We start from the raw sequence: 22,604 nt of genomic DNA, 5'->3' as shown, positions 1-22,604 counted from the left end.
TTGTAATGTACTGCATAGGTATTTGAGCCCATTCTCTTTCATTCACTCTGCTAAGTGTACTCTCCTCTGCTGCCAGAAAAATGTTGAGTTCCCACATAAAGGTTTTTGTTTCAACTCAAGAGACTGCCTGTTTACAGAAATGAAGTATGCCAGTGCCTCAGGCTGACCAGATCTCACTAGAGGAGTGCATTTTTCAAACAGTGCCTAATGTATGCCACTGTGGGAGAAAACCAGTGGTGATTTGTACATTGCCAGGGTAATATTTTTTTTGACAAAAGACAAGGGGATTACAGACACAATGATATATAATGTGAACATGTAAACATGTAAAAGGGAGGGGGCCACTGGCTATGCAAACATCAGTCCAGAAGTTACAGTGCACAGTCAGTATCAATGCATTCCCTGCTTTTATTTACTGAGTCACTGTGAGATGCTTTCCCCAAGTGGCCTGTTCAATATTTCAAGAATTCTCACAAGAGTAAACAGACACTGAATAAAGACACTATCTCCTGGGCATTTGGAAGTTGTGGGTATTTATTTTTGCATTGGTCCCTTTGAAGGGAAATGTTTTGACATCAAATATTGAAGACAGTAAGGGTTGTAATCTTCACAATCTTCCAGATCCAGGGATATAAAGAACCTTGCCTATAAACATGTGAGATGACAAACAGACCACAGTGATGTAGCCCCGAGAATCAAGCTATTCTTTATGTTCAGTGTCATTCAGGAGTCTAACAGATGTACAGCTCTTGTTACCAGGCAGTTTCTCTTTTCAGATTCCCCCGACACTATGCAGCGTGAACATTTCATCACATAAACTCAACATTTCTCTTAAAGCAGGTCTCGGGAGTACTTACTGACATTTAAGTCAAATAAAGTTTTGTGAATTTTTATGAGTAGATTATCATGAATATTTATGCTAATGTATCTATTTTCAGCTGAAATTGATGACATGAACATATGCTATGTTCTGAGGGACAGTGACAACGCTACAAATGACATCTTCTACTTCTCAATTGAAGACAATGGTAAGTGACTATATTTAAATATGCCCTCTTTAAGCTGTCCTCTGTGGAAAGCACACGGTTACGGTTGAAATTATTCCTGGTTATGCCAACTTTTGAGGCTGAAATATTGAATTTATGCACAGTCTCAAGTTTAACTTTAAGAAACTCAGCTTTCTCCACAAAGGGAAAGGAACAGCTTGCATGCACTTTATAATGTGTTAAATTTAGCAGAATATCTAAGTAAAAGTTGTGTGGTGAGATTTCTAGGAGCATTCACACAGTTTCTTATTTCAGCATGGGCAAATGGGAAAATAGGCATGCAGTGAACCAGAAGCCAGGAAAAGGAAAAAGAAAGCTTTTTTAGATAACTCTTGGATCTATTATGCTCTGTTGATTTTGCACTCCACTAATAGCAAAACATTTGAATGTCATAGTTTCCATGCTTATTAACTTTGTAGCTGAACATTCATTGTAGTCTTACTGTGCAGTAGCCTACAGACTACACAGCTCACTCCCCATTCATTATTTTTTCATGCACGGGCCTCCTGATTTAGAAAGTAATGATTGATTTAGCAAGTAAGTAATTAGTAGAACAATTAGTCAAGACTTATTTCTACATGTAATCATGCACAGGCTCTGTGAATGGTTTGAGGCAATCATGCCGGTGTTGTCGATTAATAGAAGCAGCGTGCCTGACAGCGTGTCCTTTCTGCTATTCTTCAGTGGTGATAAGTGAGCACAAAATACCTCTCTAATAGGGGCCCTTTTTTCCCACAAGCACCTCAGTGGGCCCCTGTATACATTTTCTCATCTCTAGGCTGGAAACTAATCTGTGGCTTCAGTTGAATAATAGACAGGTTAACATCAATGCTAACAGGTGGATGCAGTGCTAATGAGTGATGACTAAAATGCAGGGGGCAACTCCTTATCAGGAGGTGATACTGAATAACAATGCTCTACCTGAGCTGCTGGCAAACTTGTGTTGAGCCTTTCCAGAGCTCCTTTGTTATATTGAGAAGTTCACTTAGTGCCTTCCCTATTGACTCACAGGGCTTCTAACTCTCTCACTTTCGCTCTCTTTCTAGCTTGCTTGATGCTTGATGACATATTTGTATTCAACACTGCTAGTTTATCTTCCAGAACTGGCTATTAGATTTGCTTTTTGCTTTCCATACAATCTTTTACATTGCTTTTAGACTTAAGTGGATTCAAAACAACATATGTCTTATTTTGTTCTCTGTCACAGTTGTGCTCTCAAACTAAAACATTAAATTGCAACTGTCAAACACATCATATATCTCTAAAATGTCTTTGATGTGGGAATCGTGCTTCATAGCGGCACCTTAATGGCTTGACAAATTGATGAAGAGTCATGTTGGATGACCCATCCATAAGGACTCAACACGTACTGCACTGCAGCTTGTGAGGCAGTCAGTGAACATTTAAAAAAAATAAGATTTAAGCTGTGCTGGTGGCTGCCCTAAATCCCCAGACAGAGCCTCCAGCTCTTTGAACAGTCATGTCGGGGAGGAGCTGAATGGTGTACACTGGCACACAGCTGCACTCTGTCATGTTCAGCAGTGGAAAACATTCTCCTCCTTGCTTCAAGTTCATTGGGAAATTTACCAACTGCGATTGCCAGTTTTTTAGGGTGAAAAGTTACCTTTTATGTCACAGCTGTTCAGTGTGATTCCAGGAGTTTGTACTAACAGCTGTCATGAATCATGAATGTGTGCACAATTTTGGGTATATTGCTGTTGTCTGCTGATATGTATGTGCACCTAAATTTTATGGGCATATACTGGTATATGTATTTTAGGATGGTGATTATGTTTACGGTACATACAATACTACTGGAGAACTGAAGCCAGGGCTGCAGCTAATGGTTGTTTTCACTGTTCTATTTTTGTCATTGAATTGATTATAATTTCATCTATAAAACCTTAGAGAAATAGTGGAATATCCTCCTGACACTTTATTATAAAGTGAGTTTTTCAAATAGCTTATTTCATCCAACTAAACACAAAGATATTCAATTTAATTTATTTTTACAGCAATATTGAACAAATAATCCTCTTATACTGTATGAGCAACTTGAACAGCAAATTAAAAACAGCTTTTGCCTTATTAATTACTACTTAACAACTATTGTTATACAATTATTTTTTTGTCAATCGATTTATCAACTACTTGTTTCAGAACTAGTTGAACCCACTGATAGTATCTATTGTCACTTTCCTTCTGCTCAAAAGTGCATTTATTTCATTGGGATCAGTGTCCCACAAAACTGATTGTTATCGGATTTCTACTGGCTCCATAGTCAATCCAAAAATAAAATGACTCACAGTCTGCACCAATTACAGGCCAGGGCACTAATTTACTTTTGGCATGTTTTTTCATAAAGGGTATATGAATGGAAAGTGGCAAGCCATTCATTACACTCTATCCAAACACTTATGGAAGCAAGACATCTGACCACAACATTGTCTTAGCTGTGAAAGCTGAGATCATAGTTTCTCTGAAAGATTGATTATCTTGCTACAGGGCATAGTTTTGTGTCTCTTATACTTAGCTGCTAGGGACTGAGTTCTTCTTGGCAACAATTGATGTGTCATTTTAAATATAAATGGAGAGTTCACACCAAAATTTGTCAAACTTGAATCCATGTTAGCTCCTGTCTAATATTTGCCACAGTTCTATATTGGTTGCAATAATGACCTTTGGTTTGAATGGGCAAATATGTATTATTCATCATTTTTAAGAACTGCTATGAAGGATGGTAAAATATGAGTAAGTGATTTTACTTACAGTAGCTGGATCAATCATGCTTATGTAATTTAAACTTGAAGAGAAGTTGCTTAGTTCACTCAATTAACTTGGCTACATAAAGACAACAGATGGGCTTTTGCCACAAGTAACAACAGAACAGTTAGGCCACATACCAAAGTCCTTATCATTTCTAATTAGTTTGTGGCACAATTAAAAAATCATACTGTGTGACTAAAACATTACTACTTGGGCAACTCTTTCTGTGATGTCTATGTTTGTTACATATTATAAACATATGATTGTGTTATGATTGCTGATAGCACTGTATAATCATATCACATAGAGGATTCCATAATGACATATACGGTCAAATATAATACTTCATAATTGCTGCTAACTCAGACTTTTTTTTTGCAAGGGTCATATCTTAGGGTGTATCTTAACCCCTTAGCATCCACATGTCTCCACATGTTTTTAGGTGGCTATATTGAAATATTGTCATGTGACAAGACACTACAGAATGCTAAGTAACAAAAATGACAGACTATACTGAGCTGAATTTCAAACAAGGATTTTTTTTTTATTCTTCAAATGTACTAGTACTATATGTACAACTGTATCAATATCAACAAAATATGAACAATGAATAAACTATACAAAATATACAGAATATGAACTAAATATGAACAACATACAAAAACTATAAAAAAGTGTATAAAAGTAAAAAGTAATGCAAATACTGTTGGGTTTGGGGGTGCAGTGCAACATGAGGTGGATGGGTGGGGGTGGGATGTTGATGCAGGTCCTTGGTCCAGGTGATGCAGAAGCGGATCGTTGACGCTTCTGACGACCGCCCACAGCAGGAGAAGGGGGTTGGGGGTCTGTCTGCCTCAGTCTCAGGCTCCAAATCTACATCACTGTCAGTCTGTGACCTACAAATCACAATGTAATGCACAGATGTAAACAAATTATAGTACAAAAAATTACACAAAAACATCAGAAAAAAATAACTGTAATAAACAGAATAATTGTATTGGGGGGAGATTCCCAGTGTCTGGGCATTCACAATAAATAAAAGCCTAATGTAAAGTCAATACAGTAAATAAAAAAATCAGTTCAATTTGTTTACAAGCTTGATAAAAAAATCTAAATAAAAGTGGAATTAGGGGCACACAAAGAAAGAGGTGGATTACATAACTTTAGTCCTACAGTTGAAACTACAGCTACCAGGGGACAATTTGCAAAGTATTGTGCTGTGTAGTTGTCATTTAATGGCTGGCAGCCATTTTGTGAAACGCTACTGTATTTTACTGTACGTCAAAATAAGCAGATCCCCTCTCCTCCCCTCCCCCACCACTCCTTGGATTTATTGTGTTGTTTTGATTTAGTGGCTGGCAGCCATTTTGTGAAACGCTACTTGACTGTACTGTTTTCACTTTTTTCTACTGTACTTCTGAATAAGCAGAACCCCCCCCCCCCCCCCCCCACTAACGTTAATTCAGCTTTCATTCATGGCTAAATAAATAAATAAATAAACAGATAAAATCTATAAAGCATTATCAAAGATACCGTTACTCACCGATCTAAGATGTAGTGAAGTCCGTCAGTAAACATCTCCTCTTTCTCAGAGTCATATTCACTATCTTCACTTTCTTCAGATACCATAACCATCTCCAAAAGCCTCCAAAGCCTCTTCCAGTACATACTTGGTCGTCTTTGTAGCTTTTGGCGTCGTAAAATATCCAAAATAGCCGTAGAAAAAAGTTTAAATGTCCGGGCGAGCGTGCGTCACTACTACACTCATGCGCTATGCTCTTAGAAGTGAGCCTGCAACTGGTTACGCGACGTCATAGTTTGAGTCATACTAACCCCCCATGGACATGCATAGACTGTGGACCATAGACTGTATAAAAGAAATCGTTGGAAAGGTAAATTTATTGGCTACAATCCTGAATGATTGACATGTTGATAGCCAATAAGCCTAGGCTATACTAGGGCCTCAAAAAACAGAAGACCGAGACTATTGGTCCTCCAAACTGGGAGCGCTTGGTCTCTTTCACGGGGTGTACCGGGATGAAAACTCAACAGAAAAAGATAGGGACACTTTTGTTTTGTAGGTAGGAAGATAAGGAAAACAAGCATACCCAACAACACTATACAGGAACTAAGGAAAATATCGCTAAGGCTCGGGAAAGTTTGGATTTTATTTGACGATCAAAGTTGGCAGACAGTGAACAATGGACTTTACAGGACAATATTCAGAAGCTGGAATAATTTTATGAAAAACCATTTTGATACTTTTGATCAGTGGATTCTTATGAACAGAATGAATATAAACAATTGAGGAATGGACACATAATTGGGCTTCATGACCGCTTCAAAGGTAGGGAGTCGCTGTTTATTTTATGTACCTCACGTTTACCATGCCGGTAAATATGAATGATTTATAGTTTGGTGCTCGTGATTTCTGTTAAATCAACTGGATGGTTTCATTGTGGAGATTCTAACCTTTCTAACGATGTATAGCATGTCCATATTGACGGAAGTTGAAGCTGTATATATTGCTGCGTATCATAATTTCAGCCGCGGGAGGTGGAAATCGCCCGCCGGCGGGCGAAGGATGTTAAGGGGATAATTGTCATGGTTGCAATGCATGGTTGTAATGTCTTTATATATATTATTACCACATTTCTTTAAGGAGTCAATTTCGGTCAAATGTTTATATAAAAGTGAAATATACAGCTACAAGCAAAGTACAAATTATTAAGTTATTATCTATAATTTGAGCCGACTGAGTCTTTGGAGTGAGTTTTTTGGGCTAAACATTATATTTGTGTTGTTCATCATCAAAAGTTGTGTCAAACTGGAGTACTCAATTCATTGACTGATTGACAAGTGAATTGATTTAACGTTTTGAGTTGTCCTTGCATAGTGCACATTCTTTATGATAGTCAACCACTTTTTAATATTCTGTATACCTAATTTGTGGACTTCATGTGTTATTTTCTACTCCAGTTTCTCTTTCAACACCGAAAGCTGTCACCGTGTGCCTTTACAGCTGTATTTAAGGTGCTTTTGCCAAAATGACAGGGCTTATTTTTTCATAGCTGCTTGTGTGTCTAGCTATTTGTCAAGCTTGTCAAAGCTTTGAATGAATAATCACTGAGGACTGAAGTTACACATATTAATTTTTTGGTAGTCTGTTTACTGTTTTTGAGAAACATCACACCTGGTCAGAGAAGTCACAAACAAAAGTATGTACCTGAAAGCTCTTTAATTAACGTTTCTTGTTTAGATTGGTATCTGGGTGTTTGTGTTTCTACGCATGTATGCATGTGTTCGGGAGGGGGCTGCTCCTGTCATTCTAAGTCAGTTAATTGCTGTGTTTCGGGGGACTTCAGCCCTCCCCTTTTCTCCTGAGGATTTGGGTGCATTCAGGTGAGCTTACTTGAACACACACAAGCCCTGGCATTCCCAGGCAGTTGTTTGTGGAGCTGAATCCTTGTCTGCCTCCAGTCAGTCAGCCTCAGGGATGTTCCTACTGACAGACACACTGCTGTGGCCTTTTGTTTTTCATTCCTTGCACTCACTGCCACCTCTTTTTTTTCTTTCTTTTTAAAGAAAAGGCAGGCAAAGATTATTGGTTGTGCGGTTTATACAAATGTGCTACTTCTGAAGGTCAAACTCTACCGCTACTGGATGTCCAGTGTTCCTGCCTATTTCCCACTTGTTTAGTATTTAAAGTGCATAGACTATGTAAATCAATAATTCAGCTTTTTAGTGAAATTGGTCTGCAGTCTACAACACAAAGCAAATTCCTGACTGGAACATTTAGTCTTACATGGCATCCCTGACACAGTAGAGGAATGTTTCTCCTCTCCAGTTTCCAATACAAGTTTGCAGCACCTACCTCAACAAGTGTGTTTTGTTTGTTATTTCTGCTTCATTTAACAAGATAAGTTCAGATCACTGTTGGTACCCTTACCTAATAAATGCTCCGGACCATTTCAGTCTGCAGTAACATCTGCTGTAAATTGACTACATCTCCCATGTTATCGGTGTGTAATCGCTTGTGACACCCAGTGCATACTTGAATCCACCTCCCTTGTTTCCCCTCCTGTCTAATCCCAGGTTAGGAGGGATTATCTTTCTCCCTGTAGCGTGCTTGAGCACAACAGAAGTAAAGGAGGACATGCACTCACATGCAGTTGTGAGGTTAGTATAGAGTATTTGTGTACGGTATAATATCCCCATCACAGCGCAGGTGATGACTCTGCAGTTTTCTTTGTGTTTCTATCCTGTTATTAATAAAATTGTCTTCCTCTACACTTTTCTTGGGGGGTATAACATTCCTCTGTCCTTGGTACCTATGAATCATATACATAAAATATGCTGTAAACTTCAGCAAATTACATGGCTGGTCCACTCGCGTTTCAAAGAGATTTTAGGGTGTTAGGCTTTCATCACAGTCCATCTGTGTTGCAGTCAATAAAATGTTTTCTGATAAAACATCCAGGGGTTGATGACAGAGCGATTCCTGGGTAACAGCTGCTTCACTTTGAGAATAAAAACAATCTGAATTACAGAGAGGATTTAGGCTAATTGTTTTAGACGGAGAGTGATTTGTGTGGCTAACTCGTCCCTTATGTCCTCAGTGGTTAATTTTCAGTTAAGATTTTTTTCACTGGTCTGCATTGCAGTATTATATACAGTATTTGCAATGCTTTTTTCAAAGCATCAGTCATTTCTATTCAACACAAGAAAAACACAGTGTATCTACAAGTGTATCTTCCTTTTATGTGTGTGTGATGTACAGAGATGCCTAAAGTAAAAGAATATGTCGATAGTGCTGCACTGGTTAACCAAACTAGTGAAGAACCTGTACTCATCGGCTAGGAGATGATGAAACATTTATAATAATGCAACAGACTTCAGCCAATGTAATTCCTATGAAAAAAGATTGAAATGCCTTTATTATTGATTGGCTCATTCTACACGACGAGTAAGCCAAAACATCTTGGTTAAAGCTGTATTGCTCTATTATGAAATCTGTTTAATTAATGCTTTTAATTTTTTCCTTGGCTTTCCGTCTGTTGAATTACTATTACCAGATGTCTATTTCATTCTTCTTTTTCTCCATTGTAATTATTTCTGTTGAGAGCAGATTACATTTAAACACCCCCTGTTTAAATCATCTGCTGCCTCTGCATTTAGGATACATAATGTTTTAGAAAAGTGAGAGCAATATTTTATAAATATTTCGTTCTTGTAGTAATTGTATATCACATATCAAAGTCAGTGAAACATGCTGCACCCTCTTGCATTGATGTGCCCTCATTTTCCCTTTTGGAAAACACAAGGGAAACCCGGCTTGATGATTCCTTTCCTCTGTCTTTATATGTATGCTGCCAAAATAAGTGTGTGGAGCCAGGGTTAACAAAGCAAAGGCGGATTCCCAGCAGAATAAAGAATCCAGGCCCAGGCTTGTTCCCTCGATGATGATGTGTCGTCATACCTGCCTTAGGATATCGGTCTAGCAGAACTGAGATTGTTCAAGCACTGACTTAGTAGAAAATCCCTCTTTTTTGAAAAAAGCTCACATACTGAAGTTTGTAATGTAGGTCAGGAGTCACATCAACTCGAGAAAACGTGATAAATATATGTATAAAAAACATTACAAGTTTTCTTTCAATGGTAACAGGAAAGGATTTAGATTGTGTAAATCAGAAACTGCACAATGGAACAGTTTGGGAATATTTTACATCTATGATAAAAGTGAAATAAAAGCTCTCATATGGGAGCATCAGTTTGTGTCTTGTTTGATATTTGGCCATACTGTAAAACATCAAACGATTCAATGAGACTGTTTTTAGAAATGTGATATTTCTCGAAAACAGCAGGAACTCGGCGAATCAGTGGTGCTGCAGTCGCTACTGTGTCTCTCTTCACAGAAGCAGAGCTTTTGTTCAATTTTGCAAAATCACTCTGGATAATGTGTTTTTGGCCCCTGAATCCCAGCAGTGTGCCTGAGCTGCTCCTCTCTGCTGCATGATAAGCCTCTGACAGCTGGGCTAAGGCTGTAAGTGTCACAACTCTCTCCAGCTGAGCCAGGGTTTCAGGATTGGAGTCTGATGCAGGCTACACCTCCTTTGTATACACATTTTATATACGCACGCACGTATGCACGTACGCACACAAAGCATCCACCATCTATCCATCTTGGGGCCAGCTGCCTGATCCCATAATCAGAGATGAAGCTGGCACTGCTAAAATGTTGCATCAAGATGCTGGGCATCAACTACAGTTTAATTGATAACTGCTTTGTCTTTGATTTCAAGCTGTTGTGTCGTTTGATTAGAGTGCTATGATGTAGACCAAGAAAAACACCAGTTCCTTTTATTTTGATATCATTAGCATTTCAGTATGCCAAGAAAATATATGCTGTAGATAGTTTGAAGTGAACTCTCTTGGGAAGCTTTCATGATAGGAGTGTGTCTTGAGTAACACGGTTCTCATCTCATAAAAGGTGTTGATGAAACCCTTTGGGAATTTTTTGTGTGGATAAAGCTCCCTCTCACCACCACCTCCACCACCTGCTTTCCCCAAGTGAAGCCTGATAGGCAGGATATGAGAAGCTATCTACTTGAGAAATGGGAGGGAAATGCAGTCAGAGGAGATGAAAGATAGAAGTGCTCTGTTGGTCCCAGTATTGGTGGGGGCAAGGCATCAAGCTGCTTCCTGTCGCCTGTAGCAATGGCATGAATGTGCTGATGTGCAGTTCGTCTCTCTAAACACCGCCTGTGTTGACATGTGAGGGATCAAATGTGGAAGGTGAGCCCTGCGGGTATGCAGCCTCTTCTGCATATGAATGGAAATTATTTCGATATTTGCCACATACTTGATTAGCTGTAAACAAATAATGTGAAGTATGTATCGCGCTTCCATTTCTTAAAATATGCGACAGTCTCAAACTGTTTTAAGTCAGAGAACATTCTCATCTTTTACTTCATGTTCCCCTCAAGCGCCTATTGTACATCTCTGAAAAGTCAACTTTTAACAAGGGGCTAAAAAAAGCAGGTTTCCAGTTGCAGTATTTAAAAGAGCTATTGTCAGGTGACAAGTAATGCAAGTGAAAGCCAGTCATGTTTTGTGTTAAAATGTAGACGGTGCCTTGTTAATCAATCATACTTATCTGGTCTCTTTTTACGGTGCTGTAGGCAGCATATATTGTATCTAACTAAAACAGACTGGGCTTTTTAGCTGTTCCAATTTAAGCCTGCACACCAAAGTTGTTTTCTAATGACCTATTTCAAGTATTTTGTATTAGAATATGTATGCATCCAAAATTGTATTTGATGCATGGGTGAGTTCTTACAGCAATTTGTTTTCTTATCAAGTTTTCTTATTTTTGTTTGCTGTCCCGTGAAGCTTTGAGGAACATTAATATAACTAAAAAAAGCATATATGGAACAACATTGGAAATGTCCAGAGCTCAGATGAACCCCTCCCCCATGAAGAATACTAAGGAATGTCTTACTGGTTGAAATTAACTAGAGCGCCTGGGCTTATCTTGGTTTTCCAGGACACGGGCTTGGAGTGAAGAGTTACATATTAGCAAGCAATTGTGACTAGAAAAACAAAGACAAGCCACATGGTGCAAGTCTCGACATCAACTCAATCTGATACACTAGTTACATTTAGCTCCTTAAATCCCCAAGAAATTGTCTGAAGCTGTCACAATTACCACAAAATTGTACTGTAATACTTTAAAGGTTGCACCGGTCAATAAGCCATGTGAGAGAACAGATTTTTTTTTTTTTTTTTTTGAGAGAGCATTAGGTTTCATTGCAGTGAGGGGACATTTAGTGCTATTAGGGTACTGTGAAACCTGTGAAAGCTAATTTGCACTCAACTTACCTTCTAAAGACAGTTGATAATTCTTTAAAGGGCATTCGGTGTCTGTGAGTTAAAATGTCAAAGATAGAGCTGTAGGCTATAATGCAACTTCTGCCCACCTCTCATGTTTTTTCCCTTTGACATTTAGCTTTTGTCCTTCAGATCTAATAGTTTTCAGTGTCTGAGAGATAGAACTTGTTTAATCTAATTACTTTATTCTATTCCTCAGGGGTCCAGGTGTCTTTATCCTCACACTAGGTTGTGTATCTTTGGATTCCCTTAATACATCAGACTGACTCATCCAGGAACTTTGACTAGCAACTACTTCCCGCCCCTTTTTTGGGTGACACTCACCATAGACTTCAATGTAAAATATCAGCACAAAACTAAACCAATAGAAAATCACCAGAATCAAATTAGTTGATAAATGACTCAAAGAGACTTTGTCAAGTAAATATATGTCCGCTCTGCCAGCCATAGAACACGTAACATACAAGATAATATGATCCATCTTCAGTCATGTTCCTTAAGTCTCGCAGCATCAAACTGGTGCAATAACCCCACAGAATGGCCAGATGTGTCCTACCCAGACATCTATTTTTTCCTTACTGAGTCTTCAGATACTACCAGCGAACTATTTGACTTTTCAGCCCTGCTCTACAAATAGTATGCTAGCTAGCAATATCACTGTGCCCTGACAAGAGACACAACCAGTTACTGTTCATAGTCTACAAAGAACTCAAGCTCCAATGTAACATATTATTCATATAATGTAGGTTACAGGAGGTTATGAAGTTTCATACAATTATTAGCTACCTTGATTCTGCATAGCAGATGAGTGCACACAGGCTCGCTGCCACTGACCTGCCCTTGCAGTTGTGCTGTGACTGATAAGCATCTGTGCTACTAATAGGGAACAGCTGTTAATATTCAATTAATGGAAGTAAAAATGGTTTGTCTTTTCACCGCTAAAATAAGCTGAGTTGAGCTTACAGGATCAAGTAACACAGGTGACTCATTTCACACACTGACAATCGAGCAGCGGCCAATACATAAGCCAATAGGACAGGATGGCATGTCCTACGTTACTGGACAGAAGACCTCTCATTAGTGTGCTCTCCTTTGCCTTTCTTCCTCCATCCCAACTGTGTCCAAAGCCATTGCAACATCCCTTTTATTTTTATCAACACCCCCTTTCTCTCTCTCTGATTTATATAGCTCAGAGACATAAAGACCTTCTCTCAGGGTCTTTTTTAGGACATGACAGGGGAACAATTTGGAGATCAGCGGTTTTGGATTTATTGTCGGTGAAACCAACTACAGAGCAACTCTTGGGCACAGTATTTATTTTAATCGGATTGTTTAAAGTAGTAAAGTTTGGGGATATATTTTAACTTGCTCTGTTTACGCTGTTGCTGTCTACAGGGGGATGCAGGAGGGTTTATGACAGTCTGGACACAGAAAGCAGGTTTTGGAAGTTCATGAAGTTTATGTTTTGTTGAGTTTTTAACACATTTGATTCAAATGTGTTAACAACCTCCAGATAGGTTCCTTCCTTGTTGTTATCTGTCTCTATCAGTGAGCTTCAACTTATGAACGTTTTTGCTCTTCAATTCAGTCATCATCTTCAACACTGTAACCCCTAACCATATTAAATCATTTGCCACCTCCATGACTGACAACCTGTATTAGAAAATAATACTCTGTACTCATTTACCATTTTGCCTGGGAGTTATAAACCAGTAAATGAAGGACATCTTTTAAGTGAATACTCATGTGACATAAAGTTTCCATCACTACTTCTGTATAGGAAATCTGATGGAGCACCTTAATGTTGTAAGATTATACAGTAGATGAGACTGATACATAGCCCATACTTCACTATGTTAATGTAGCTTATATCACAGCTTATATTTCCCTGTTCAGCACTAGAAGGCTGAAAGGCCTGATGGCAGACTTCACACAGCATAATCCAGTAAAGGACACTTCTAATGTCTACTGCCTACTATTTCTCATATTATGCAGTTTGGTATACTGTGTTTTGCAATTCCTAAACACTAATATGTTTGTTTTATTAAAAATACCAGCCTTGTATCAATAGGGTCGCAGAATGATAATATAATAATAATAATAATAATAATAATAATAATAATAATAAAATCTTTCTATATAGCACTCAAATAAGGATGAAATGTTGAGAGTGTTATTTCAAAGCTGTCACCATTTCATCCTTATTTGAATTTGATTTTTTAATAATTCATCAATGCAACAACCAGAGTGTCTCTGACATCATCAGAAGATCTTTGAGCTTTTTTATCATAAAATTTCTATCATCCTATATTGGTTTTGTTAAGAATGATGCAGCGAAATATATGTTTTCTGTTTTAGTGTTTAAATAAAATGTTGCAAGCATCCTTAGAAGTAATATGCTGTACATTATTTTGAACATTGAGTTTGTTCTGCATTGAAAACTAATCTAGTCCAATATTACAAAGAAGACAATAACAACACTAAATCCTCAGACACTTTCTCCCCTCTTTTCATGAATGCGCATGCTTATCTTTAACATGCAGGTTTGCATAGTTCTACTTGGAGGCTCCTTTTCACCACAGTCATACACAAATAAACCAAGAGTCATTTAACACTTCTTTAGAAATTACCGTTTCTTCTTTTCAGGGAGCATTTTCCTCTCAGATGAAAGCCTTTTTTACATTTGGGGATTTGCAAGTCACAACTGTTGAAACATGTCTTTATAAATGAAACCAATGGAGGCTGGCCCTGATAACAGCCGCGACAAACACTCAGCTCTATTAGTATGTAGCTCATGAGTCTGTGGGACTGGGATGCGGTTTTATATTCTATGGCCTCACACTGCTGCTTTCAGCAAACAGTCCACCATTATTCGGTCTGACAAGAGAGCAAACACTGTGCATTCAGGGGTCAAGAAAAAGAACGTCCCCCTCTCTTTATCAAGTCCCTTCATCCTGCATCCTTATGTTGCTTTGTTTTCTCTCACATTTTCACACTCCCGCTTGTATCTCCTTGTTATTTCACTATACCTCTGTTCTTTTGTATTCAGTCACCAGTAGCATTAGAGAGTGGAGTTATAAAACATCCACTTGTAACAATGCAATCATTTCAGTCCCTAAGATATAACCAGATTTTTCTCTTAATGAGCTCATTTCTTTAGGCAGGGAGTGTCTGACATTTTCTTTTATTATTTAAAGACAAGCTTAAAAGAGGTGACATGTAATTATTTTTCAACTTACTGTGAAGGCAGGTATTAATGGGTTCATATATAATTTTTAAATGGTTATAGATGTATTTTACAAGTTTCCTCTTTTATTTATATGGAAGATTTTTCAAAGCTACTCCAGTAACTTTGGCCTTGTGGCTGTCAGTCTGTGTATAATTGACTGCTAATGAGCGAGAAACTCTTGATTTTAAACCCACAATGACCTTTACATGTGAATTCTAGAGAAAAGCCTGCAGCTGCTAATTCAGCCTTTTGCTGTTATTTCCCGTGCTATTGAGAGTTGAGGCTTTTGCTCTTTAAACCGTGTGGGTGACTGTTAATTAAGACACTTGAGGCTGCATCCTCTTTGACAGACAGGAATGCCATTCAAGGGCAATCAAGGAATACTTTGTATGACCTCACCTAAACAATCGAAACAAGCAAAGCCCTCAGCAACAACTTTTATACCTTATTTGGATGGGTTCCAAAACTCGAGGTCAGTTCATTGATTTCTTTGAGCGCTTATGCAGAGGGTTTGACTTTTCATCTTTTCAGTTTTGAGGCCCATAGTTCACTCCGCTGAGCGAGGCCAGACAACAAAATGCTTCTTATATATGTTAGTGGAATATAAACTATTCAGATGTACTATATGTATTTAATAGTGGGTTGAGAGTTTGTTCTGAATCTTTCACCTTTTATGCCTTTTAAAGCAATATGTTTTTGGGTTGTCTGTCCGTTCATCTGTTTGTCCCATTTTTGTGAACGCAATATCTCAGCAACGCCTTGAGTGAATTTCTTTAAATTTGGCAGAAACGTCCACTTGGAGTCAAGGATGAACTGATTAGAATTTGGTGATCAAAAGTCAAGGACACTGTGACCTCACAAAACATGTTTTTGGTCATACCTCAGAATTCATACACTAATTATTACAAAGTTTCACACAAATATATATCACACATATAAGATAAAATGATGAAGTTATGACATTTTATATCCAAAAGGTCAAAGGATCACTGTGATATCATGATGTTCTGCTAAAAAACACTTTTTTTTTGCCATTATTCAACGCCATAACTCAGGAACATAATGGGAGATTTTGACTATATTTCACATTTGGTCTGATACTGAATTAGTGACACTAACCTTGGGTGCCCACCTTGAAAATATAGTGATTAGATCTTCTGTGCTGCTGAGTTGAAGATGTATGTTACGCGTCCACACTTTAGAATTTCCTATCAGAACCAGCTTTATTGGCCATGCAAATATATGAGTCTGGACAGACATGGATGTAAACTGCACCTTCACTTGTTGGCAGAGGCCACAACCCCGAGTTGGTATTTTTAGTTATTTAGTTAATGATTGTAGTTCAACCAAAAAGAACGAAATACTTTTCATAACTTGCGCCCACCCAAGTCTGAACTTGATTTTCCAGAATTAGTGATGAAGCCATGATCAGGGATAAGTCCTGATCTTGGCTGCTTGGCAGGACACCCTGTGCCCTTGGTTGGAAATCAGCAACCCGCAACAGAGTAGATCTTCTGCAAGGTTGTGCATCCAGAGTTGGCTGCTTGCTAATCCTTAACGTGTTTGGAAAGATTCTGTTTCAACTAATGTTTCCAGGCGAGGCTAATAGGATTATACTTAAAAACCCAGGTTGTTTGCATGTACATGATGTCAGTAATGTCTCGGCACAGAGAAAAAATGGCCCTACCTAAATTTCAAAGGACCTAGTGTCCTTTGAATATTTTTGACCTGTTTTACTGTCTACTGACATTTTTCTTCACACCTGCACTTTGATTCATATGCTTTTTTAAAAAAATTAATTTGGTGTCTCATGTTCCTCAATGACTTAAGAAACACAGAAGCCAAAGAACTTCTGGCCAAAGTACTCCCATGTGTTTTTGTGTGAAGTGTTTTCTGTAGCAGATGACAAATGACGTCATCTATGGCAGTGTGTGAAAACACTGGAGCGTGGAGCAGACTCCCAGGACAGAATGACCTTTCCTTACAATCACACTGTACAGTATTTCTCAGCCACATTTCACTCCTGGGCTACATATAAAGGAGCCCCATCTGAAATAAGAGTTCTGGAAATTCCTCACTGCCTTTCCACACAAAAGTGAGGCTCCTACTTTGTGATACAGGAAGAAGGTTGCAAAGCGGTTTCCACAACAACCTTTTGCTGCAATTTGATAATCAAAAGTTGGGGACAGGATGAAGGTTGTCGCTTTACTTAAAAGGTTTCTTACTGTCATTCCTACTGTGGAGGACAGCATTTATAAGTGCACTGAAGCACATTTTTAATTTACAGAATGCACATTGATATCCTAAACTAAAAATTTAAGTGCTGTACTTTGAATGACTTTTGGTTCATAGTGCACACTAATAAACATCTGCAGCATTTTTAAAGTATGCCCTTGTTCCCATGAGCAATTGAAGATGAATATATATATATATATATGTGTGTGTGTGTGTGTGTGTGTGTGTGTGTGTGTGTTAAAAGGTAGAAAAATGTATCGTGTTTAGTAGACAATGAGCTATGATCCACAAAGTATAAAAAGTTTGTGTTGACTCCAGAACAACTACCGTAGTTATGAGTGTATAAAGTAGGTGTTATAAAGTGCGTATTCATTTGATTCTGTATTTATTATGCTGTAGATGTAAAAACACTCGCTAAAGAGTTTTAGCAAATGTTCATTCAAGATATTTTACTAAAAAAATTGACTGAACGTTATTCCATCTGTTAATTTACAAATGTGGAAAAAGTATTTAGGGTTAAACCACTTTATAGTTGTGGTTCAGATGTTAATCTCAAAGGACTTTCCCTGCTGAGAGCAAAGCCTTGCTCGCTTTAAGCCTTGCATGGCTCTCTGACCCAGCACTTTTGTTCAGAAGCGCCTTTGGCCTTTCTTTCAGGCACCTCAAATGTCGTCTCAGAGTGACCACTATGTCAAAGTGGACACAGAGGTGGCAGCAACCAGGATGGACCCTGCAGAGCAGCCAAATTTACGGCAGATTAGTTCCCTGAAAGGCTGTTCTGGCAGCAAAGGGTTTAGGGCCTGTGAAATCATAACAGTTTTAAATCTTTCAAGCCATGGCCAACTCCCCACTCGTTACTGCTGATACAAGGCTTAGGGTGATTAGACCATATAGCTCTCTCTCTCTCTGCTCTGCCATGTGCTTTCTTTCCTTCAACAGGATTATCATATCCTTTTTCCCTTAATTGGAGAGGTGAAAAATATGCTGGTATGGTCTGGTACATTATGGAACTGAAAGAAAACTCATTTTAGAGTTAGTACTATCTACGATGAAATATGTTCGTATTTGTCACAGATTTTTCAAGATCAGTAGTTGGTATTCATTTTTGAGGTAATTTTACCTCTAATTATCTAAATTTCGTTATATTGTTGTCTGACCCTCAATATAATGACAATAAAGCTACTAAACTAAACTAAATTAATTTTAAGATTAAAAGATTAAAGCCCGACTAACACCCTTTAAACACTGCAGTATTCATCATACCCCATATTATAGAAATATTTGAGGGAACAATGTATTTACATTTTTTACATTTTTTGAGTAATTTGAGACTACAAAGTTAAAGTTTTAAATTTTTTACAGGCAGCTGTTTTCAGCAAAAACATATACAAACCAATTGTACACAAAATGCTCAGTATCAAACAGACACAGTTAATTATAGCGAAGTGTGAACATATATGGCTGCAGTAGTCAAGCAATTAGCAGCTAAAAAGTCGGTAGAGACCAAATACAGAGCTAAAAGTCACATAGACAAGAGAATATTGGACATTCATTGGTGACCGGATCCTTGAATCCAAATGAATGATAATGTAAATCAGTTATTGCTGGTTTAAATTCACTATTTACAGTACATGCATTTAAACTAATTAAGTGTGGAGCTGGAATTTGTCCAGATTTTAATATTCCCCTTTTGAAAAAGTGTGAAATTAAATTTATTGGAAACAGGAACTAATTATTGGTCCTAACCCTTCTTTAATTGTAATATGAAAGAGTAGAAAGTAAAATCTATGGCCTGTGAGCATGTTGCCGTCCTGCGCACAATTGTTTATCTATTTCTGTAATATGTTACTGGGCATCCTAATGCTACAATAGACTACAGACACAAAGTCCATTTGCAGTATATGATCATTAGTATTTTTAGATGTATTGTGTCTATTGAACAGGATTCGCTGGCTGGTCCCAATTTATCCGCCCTAATCAGTGTGATGCTGGCTCTGTGGGCAAAGGGCCGCCTGTCTGTCTGCCTGGCTGAATGAACAGACGAGGATCCACAGGGCATTGTGGCCCCACGATACTTGACAGTGACCAAATAAGGCCGCCTGCAACATGTGTGCAGGGAGGAGACAGGGGCACTAAGTTGGCACGGCCGAGCCTCCCACATTCTTTGGCTTCGCTCAAAAGGCTTCTGTCCCTCACCACCCATCCACCATGTTAGTGGACAACGCTTGTGTTTAGAAGTGCAGCTACATGTACTGGACAAGGGCTTTTGTGAAGAGCTGATTTAAATTTTAGGAACTTTTCTGACACTATTATTTAGAGGGATTTTGGAGTTTTTTTTTAATCACAAACGTTACAAGAAAGCAACAAGACAAGTGAGGCAGGTGGTCGATTAATCCAATGAATTAATTAAGATTACAAGTACTGCTTTTGTAGGACTCCTGTTACTGCCTTATTATTTGAATGATAGTATGGATATTATGCAGAAATAGAATCTCATGGTTAATGTTCCTGTTAGGAGCAGCTTATGCTTGCAGTGACTGCAGGTGATGTATGCTTCTGCAGTGAACTGCAGTGCAGTGCATGGACCTGAACATAAGAGATACCGATATTGTCCACTAAATTCTGTGTCAGTACTGTGAGTGCTAGTGAAAGATTAACTCTGGTGTTTTCCTTGGGGCCTCTTTGAAGTGGACTTATTCCATCCAACCCCTGCTTATCTTAATTAGAAAGAAATCTGGAGGAGTGAAGTGGTCCTCTGGAAACGAGCACCTTCACTCCCCAGCTCCCCGAAGGCCATTGCAGCTTTAGCAGGACTTTAAGGCCTTCTTAACTCAATATTTGCTCATGTCATGATAGGATTGTATGTGGTATAAACTATGAACATAAATTATTTCCTCTGAGATTTGAAAGCATTGCTTTGGGAGCTATCCTCTTTGGACCTAGCCGGATATGAAAAATGAATAATTGATAAATCCACTTTATGTTTGTGAATACTGTCACACTGTTCTCACTATAAAGTCAAACAGGTGTTTAATGTGATTCATCTAGAAAGGGACAGCTGGCTCTTTGAGGCTTAGTTTGATGTGTGGGCTGTTTCTTCAGTGTCATGTAAATAATGAAGCAAAGCACATCACTATTTAAAGTTGTTATCAAAATGTGTGAGGTATTTGGGATGAATCCTACCGTTAAATAGTCCTGGAATGTCCCTGCCTGAGTGTTTGATTATAGAGGGATGATGCATTAATCATTTATTTTATCCATTTTCTAGAATTATACATCAGATCAAGTGTATAAACGGTGTCATTACTATTACAAAGAGTGTGTGTGTGTGTGTGTGTGTGTGTGTGTGTGTGTGTGTGTGTGTGTGTGTGTGTGTGTGTGTGTGTGTGTGTGTGTGTGTGTGTGTTCAGATAAATAGCCAACCTTCTCTGTTTCCATTACCTCAGCGGAGGACAGGCTCCTTCACGACTCAGAGATCACACATGTAGTGTTTACCAGTGGCATGCGTGCCATACTGCTGGCTATAATCCAAATGGAGTAGGGAGGTCCTGTCATACACAGGTCGCCTGTCTCCACAAGACTGATGTGGAACACACAGGAAGCAAAAATCCTCCACTGTGGTAGACCTCAACAATGCATGAGTTATTAACTGTGTCACTTGAGACATTTTTATTAAAAAAATACACATATTAGTTGTGTGGCTCTATTGCCAGCTAAAAAAATACAATGGCAAATCAACCTTTATATTTGCAATTTGCAGTATTGTGTCAAAAATTGTATACCCTAAAAAACTGTGAACACATTATTTTAGGTGTTACATTGAATTCTTACCGCTAGCTTTCCAAACAGTGCAACAAATATCATGTTTGTCAAACTTAATCTGCTACCATCTGCTATGGTTTACTTGTCTTTTATTCTCTCCTAATAATCTTGCTGTAAGAGATGCAAATTTTGGCACAACAGTCATGGACCACATCACATTACTATCAGTAGTAATAGCAGCTTATTTGGAATAAACAGAGGGATCGAGTTATTCACATGGACCGCATGGTTGAGTGGAACCACAAAAGAGCACCAACAATAGAAACTCAAAAAAGTCTTCCATCGACAGTGATTATTTTTAGATCAACAATGTTTCACCACTTAAAATATTGAGACCAGCTGTGACGGAAACAACATCTATTTTGAAACAGAGAAAGGAATTCTGTATTCATGAAAATTTCATGAAATGTATACAACGTCTGTTAAGAGAGAAAAGCAGATTCTCGTCTTGTTTCTTCAGACGTTCTGAAGCCTTTTGTCCCAATTTCAGCTCAGTGTTGACATCACAGTCTGTCTGAAGTTCTGAACTGCATCTATTCATTCATGAAACATCAGCACCTGTCTTCTGTATTTTTTTCCCTCTAAGATTTTTGATAAAGACCATGCGTGTGGGTTATCAGAACTGCACAGATCAATTAGAGAAAGGTGTGTTTCGTTAGTATCTCATTAGATTCTTCATATTTGCTGTTTTTTTTTCATGTCCTATCTGGTAGAAAAACATCAAAGAACGTCCATGTGTTCATTATAGATTAATGGAATATATTCAAATAAATGATTAAAATGAGTTGTTGATTTATAAAGAGATGGGGGGGACACTCTGTTGTCCATGTGCGTGACACTGACTTTATCGTTTTGTCCCAGATAAAGGTCTATATTATCAAAAAGCGTCTCTGTAAGTGGCAGTAAGATAAATATGGGACATATGTAGACAGATTAAAGGGAAGCGATATGAACAGGTGCAAGGAGATTTCCCATTTGCACACACTCACACACACGCAAACTCGTAAATGCACACACCCTCACACATAATAAAACTCCCTGGGTGAATGTGTATAGGTCTCACCGTGCCCATTAAGAAAGGGAATGGAAACAGTGGAGCAGTCATCTGGACGTGACAGTTTTACTGACCGTAACACCCAGGGTGAGGTGGGGGGTGGGGGTGGGGAGGGGGCCTCAGTCGTGCCTAACACAAACAAAAGCAACACTCTCATCAAATCACTGAACCACTGCCCCTGTATCCTTCTGGCAGTTTCACTTTTATTCCACCACTTTCAGAACTGCCAGATGTTTAGTGGCTCAGTCGTCTGGATCTCACCATCTTCATCCGCTATGCCAGCAGGCAGCAGCTCTGTGCGGGCTGGTGACTGCATGGAGGTTTTTAGGAACCAATGAATAATTATATAGACTGCTAGTCAGAGCTCTAGAAATGACCACATTGAAGTCTGCTGTGGTTTCTGTATGAGCTGGTGTGTGTACGTCTTGCACATTTTTTCTTTTTATCAGTGTTTGTGTATCTGCCTGTATTTGATGCCTGTGTGTGTGCGATGCTTTGACTCTTTATGGTCAAACGGTAGCACTGATGCCCTCCAGGACTGTAGCCTCTGCCTTTGAATCCA

The 22,604-nt window shown here is 38.5% G+C and overlaps 1 protein-coding gene across 1 annotated transcript in view; it reads left to right on the top strand.

Moving 5' to 3' along the window:
• Positions 1 to 22,604, top strand: part of frem2b (FRAS1 related extracellular matrix 2b) — a 59,309-nt gene that overhangs the window by 5,064 nt on the left and 31,641 nt on the right. Inside the window, exon 2 of the mRNA XM_053320447.1 lies at positions 939 to 1,028. Coding sequence (XP_053176422.1) covers positions 939 to 1,028 — 90 coding nt within the window. The remainder of the gene's footprint in view (positions 1 to 938; positions 1,029 to 22,604) is intronic.

The sequence above is a fragment of the Scomber japonicus genome, chromosome 6 (genome assembly GCF_027409825.1).
Source record: "Scomber japonicus isolate fScoJap1 chromosome 6, fScoJap1.pri, whole genome shotgun sequence".
Taxonomy (NCBI): Eukaryota; Metazoa; Chordata; class Actinopteri; order Scombriformes; family Scombridae; genus Scomber; species Scomber japonicus.
Note: the sequence above shows the minus strand (reverse complement) of the source record. Positions and strands in the feature narration are given on the sequence as shown.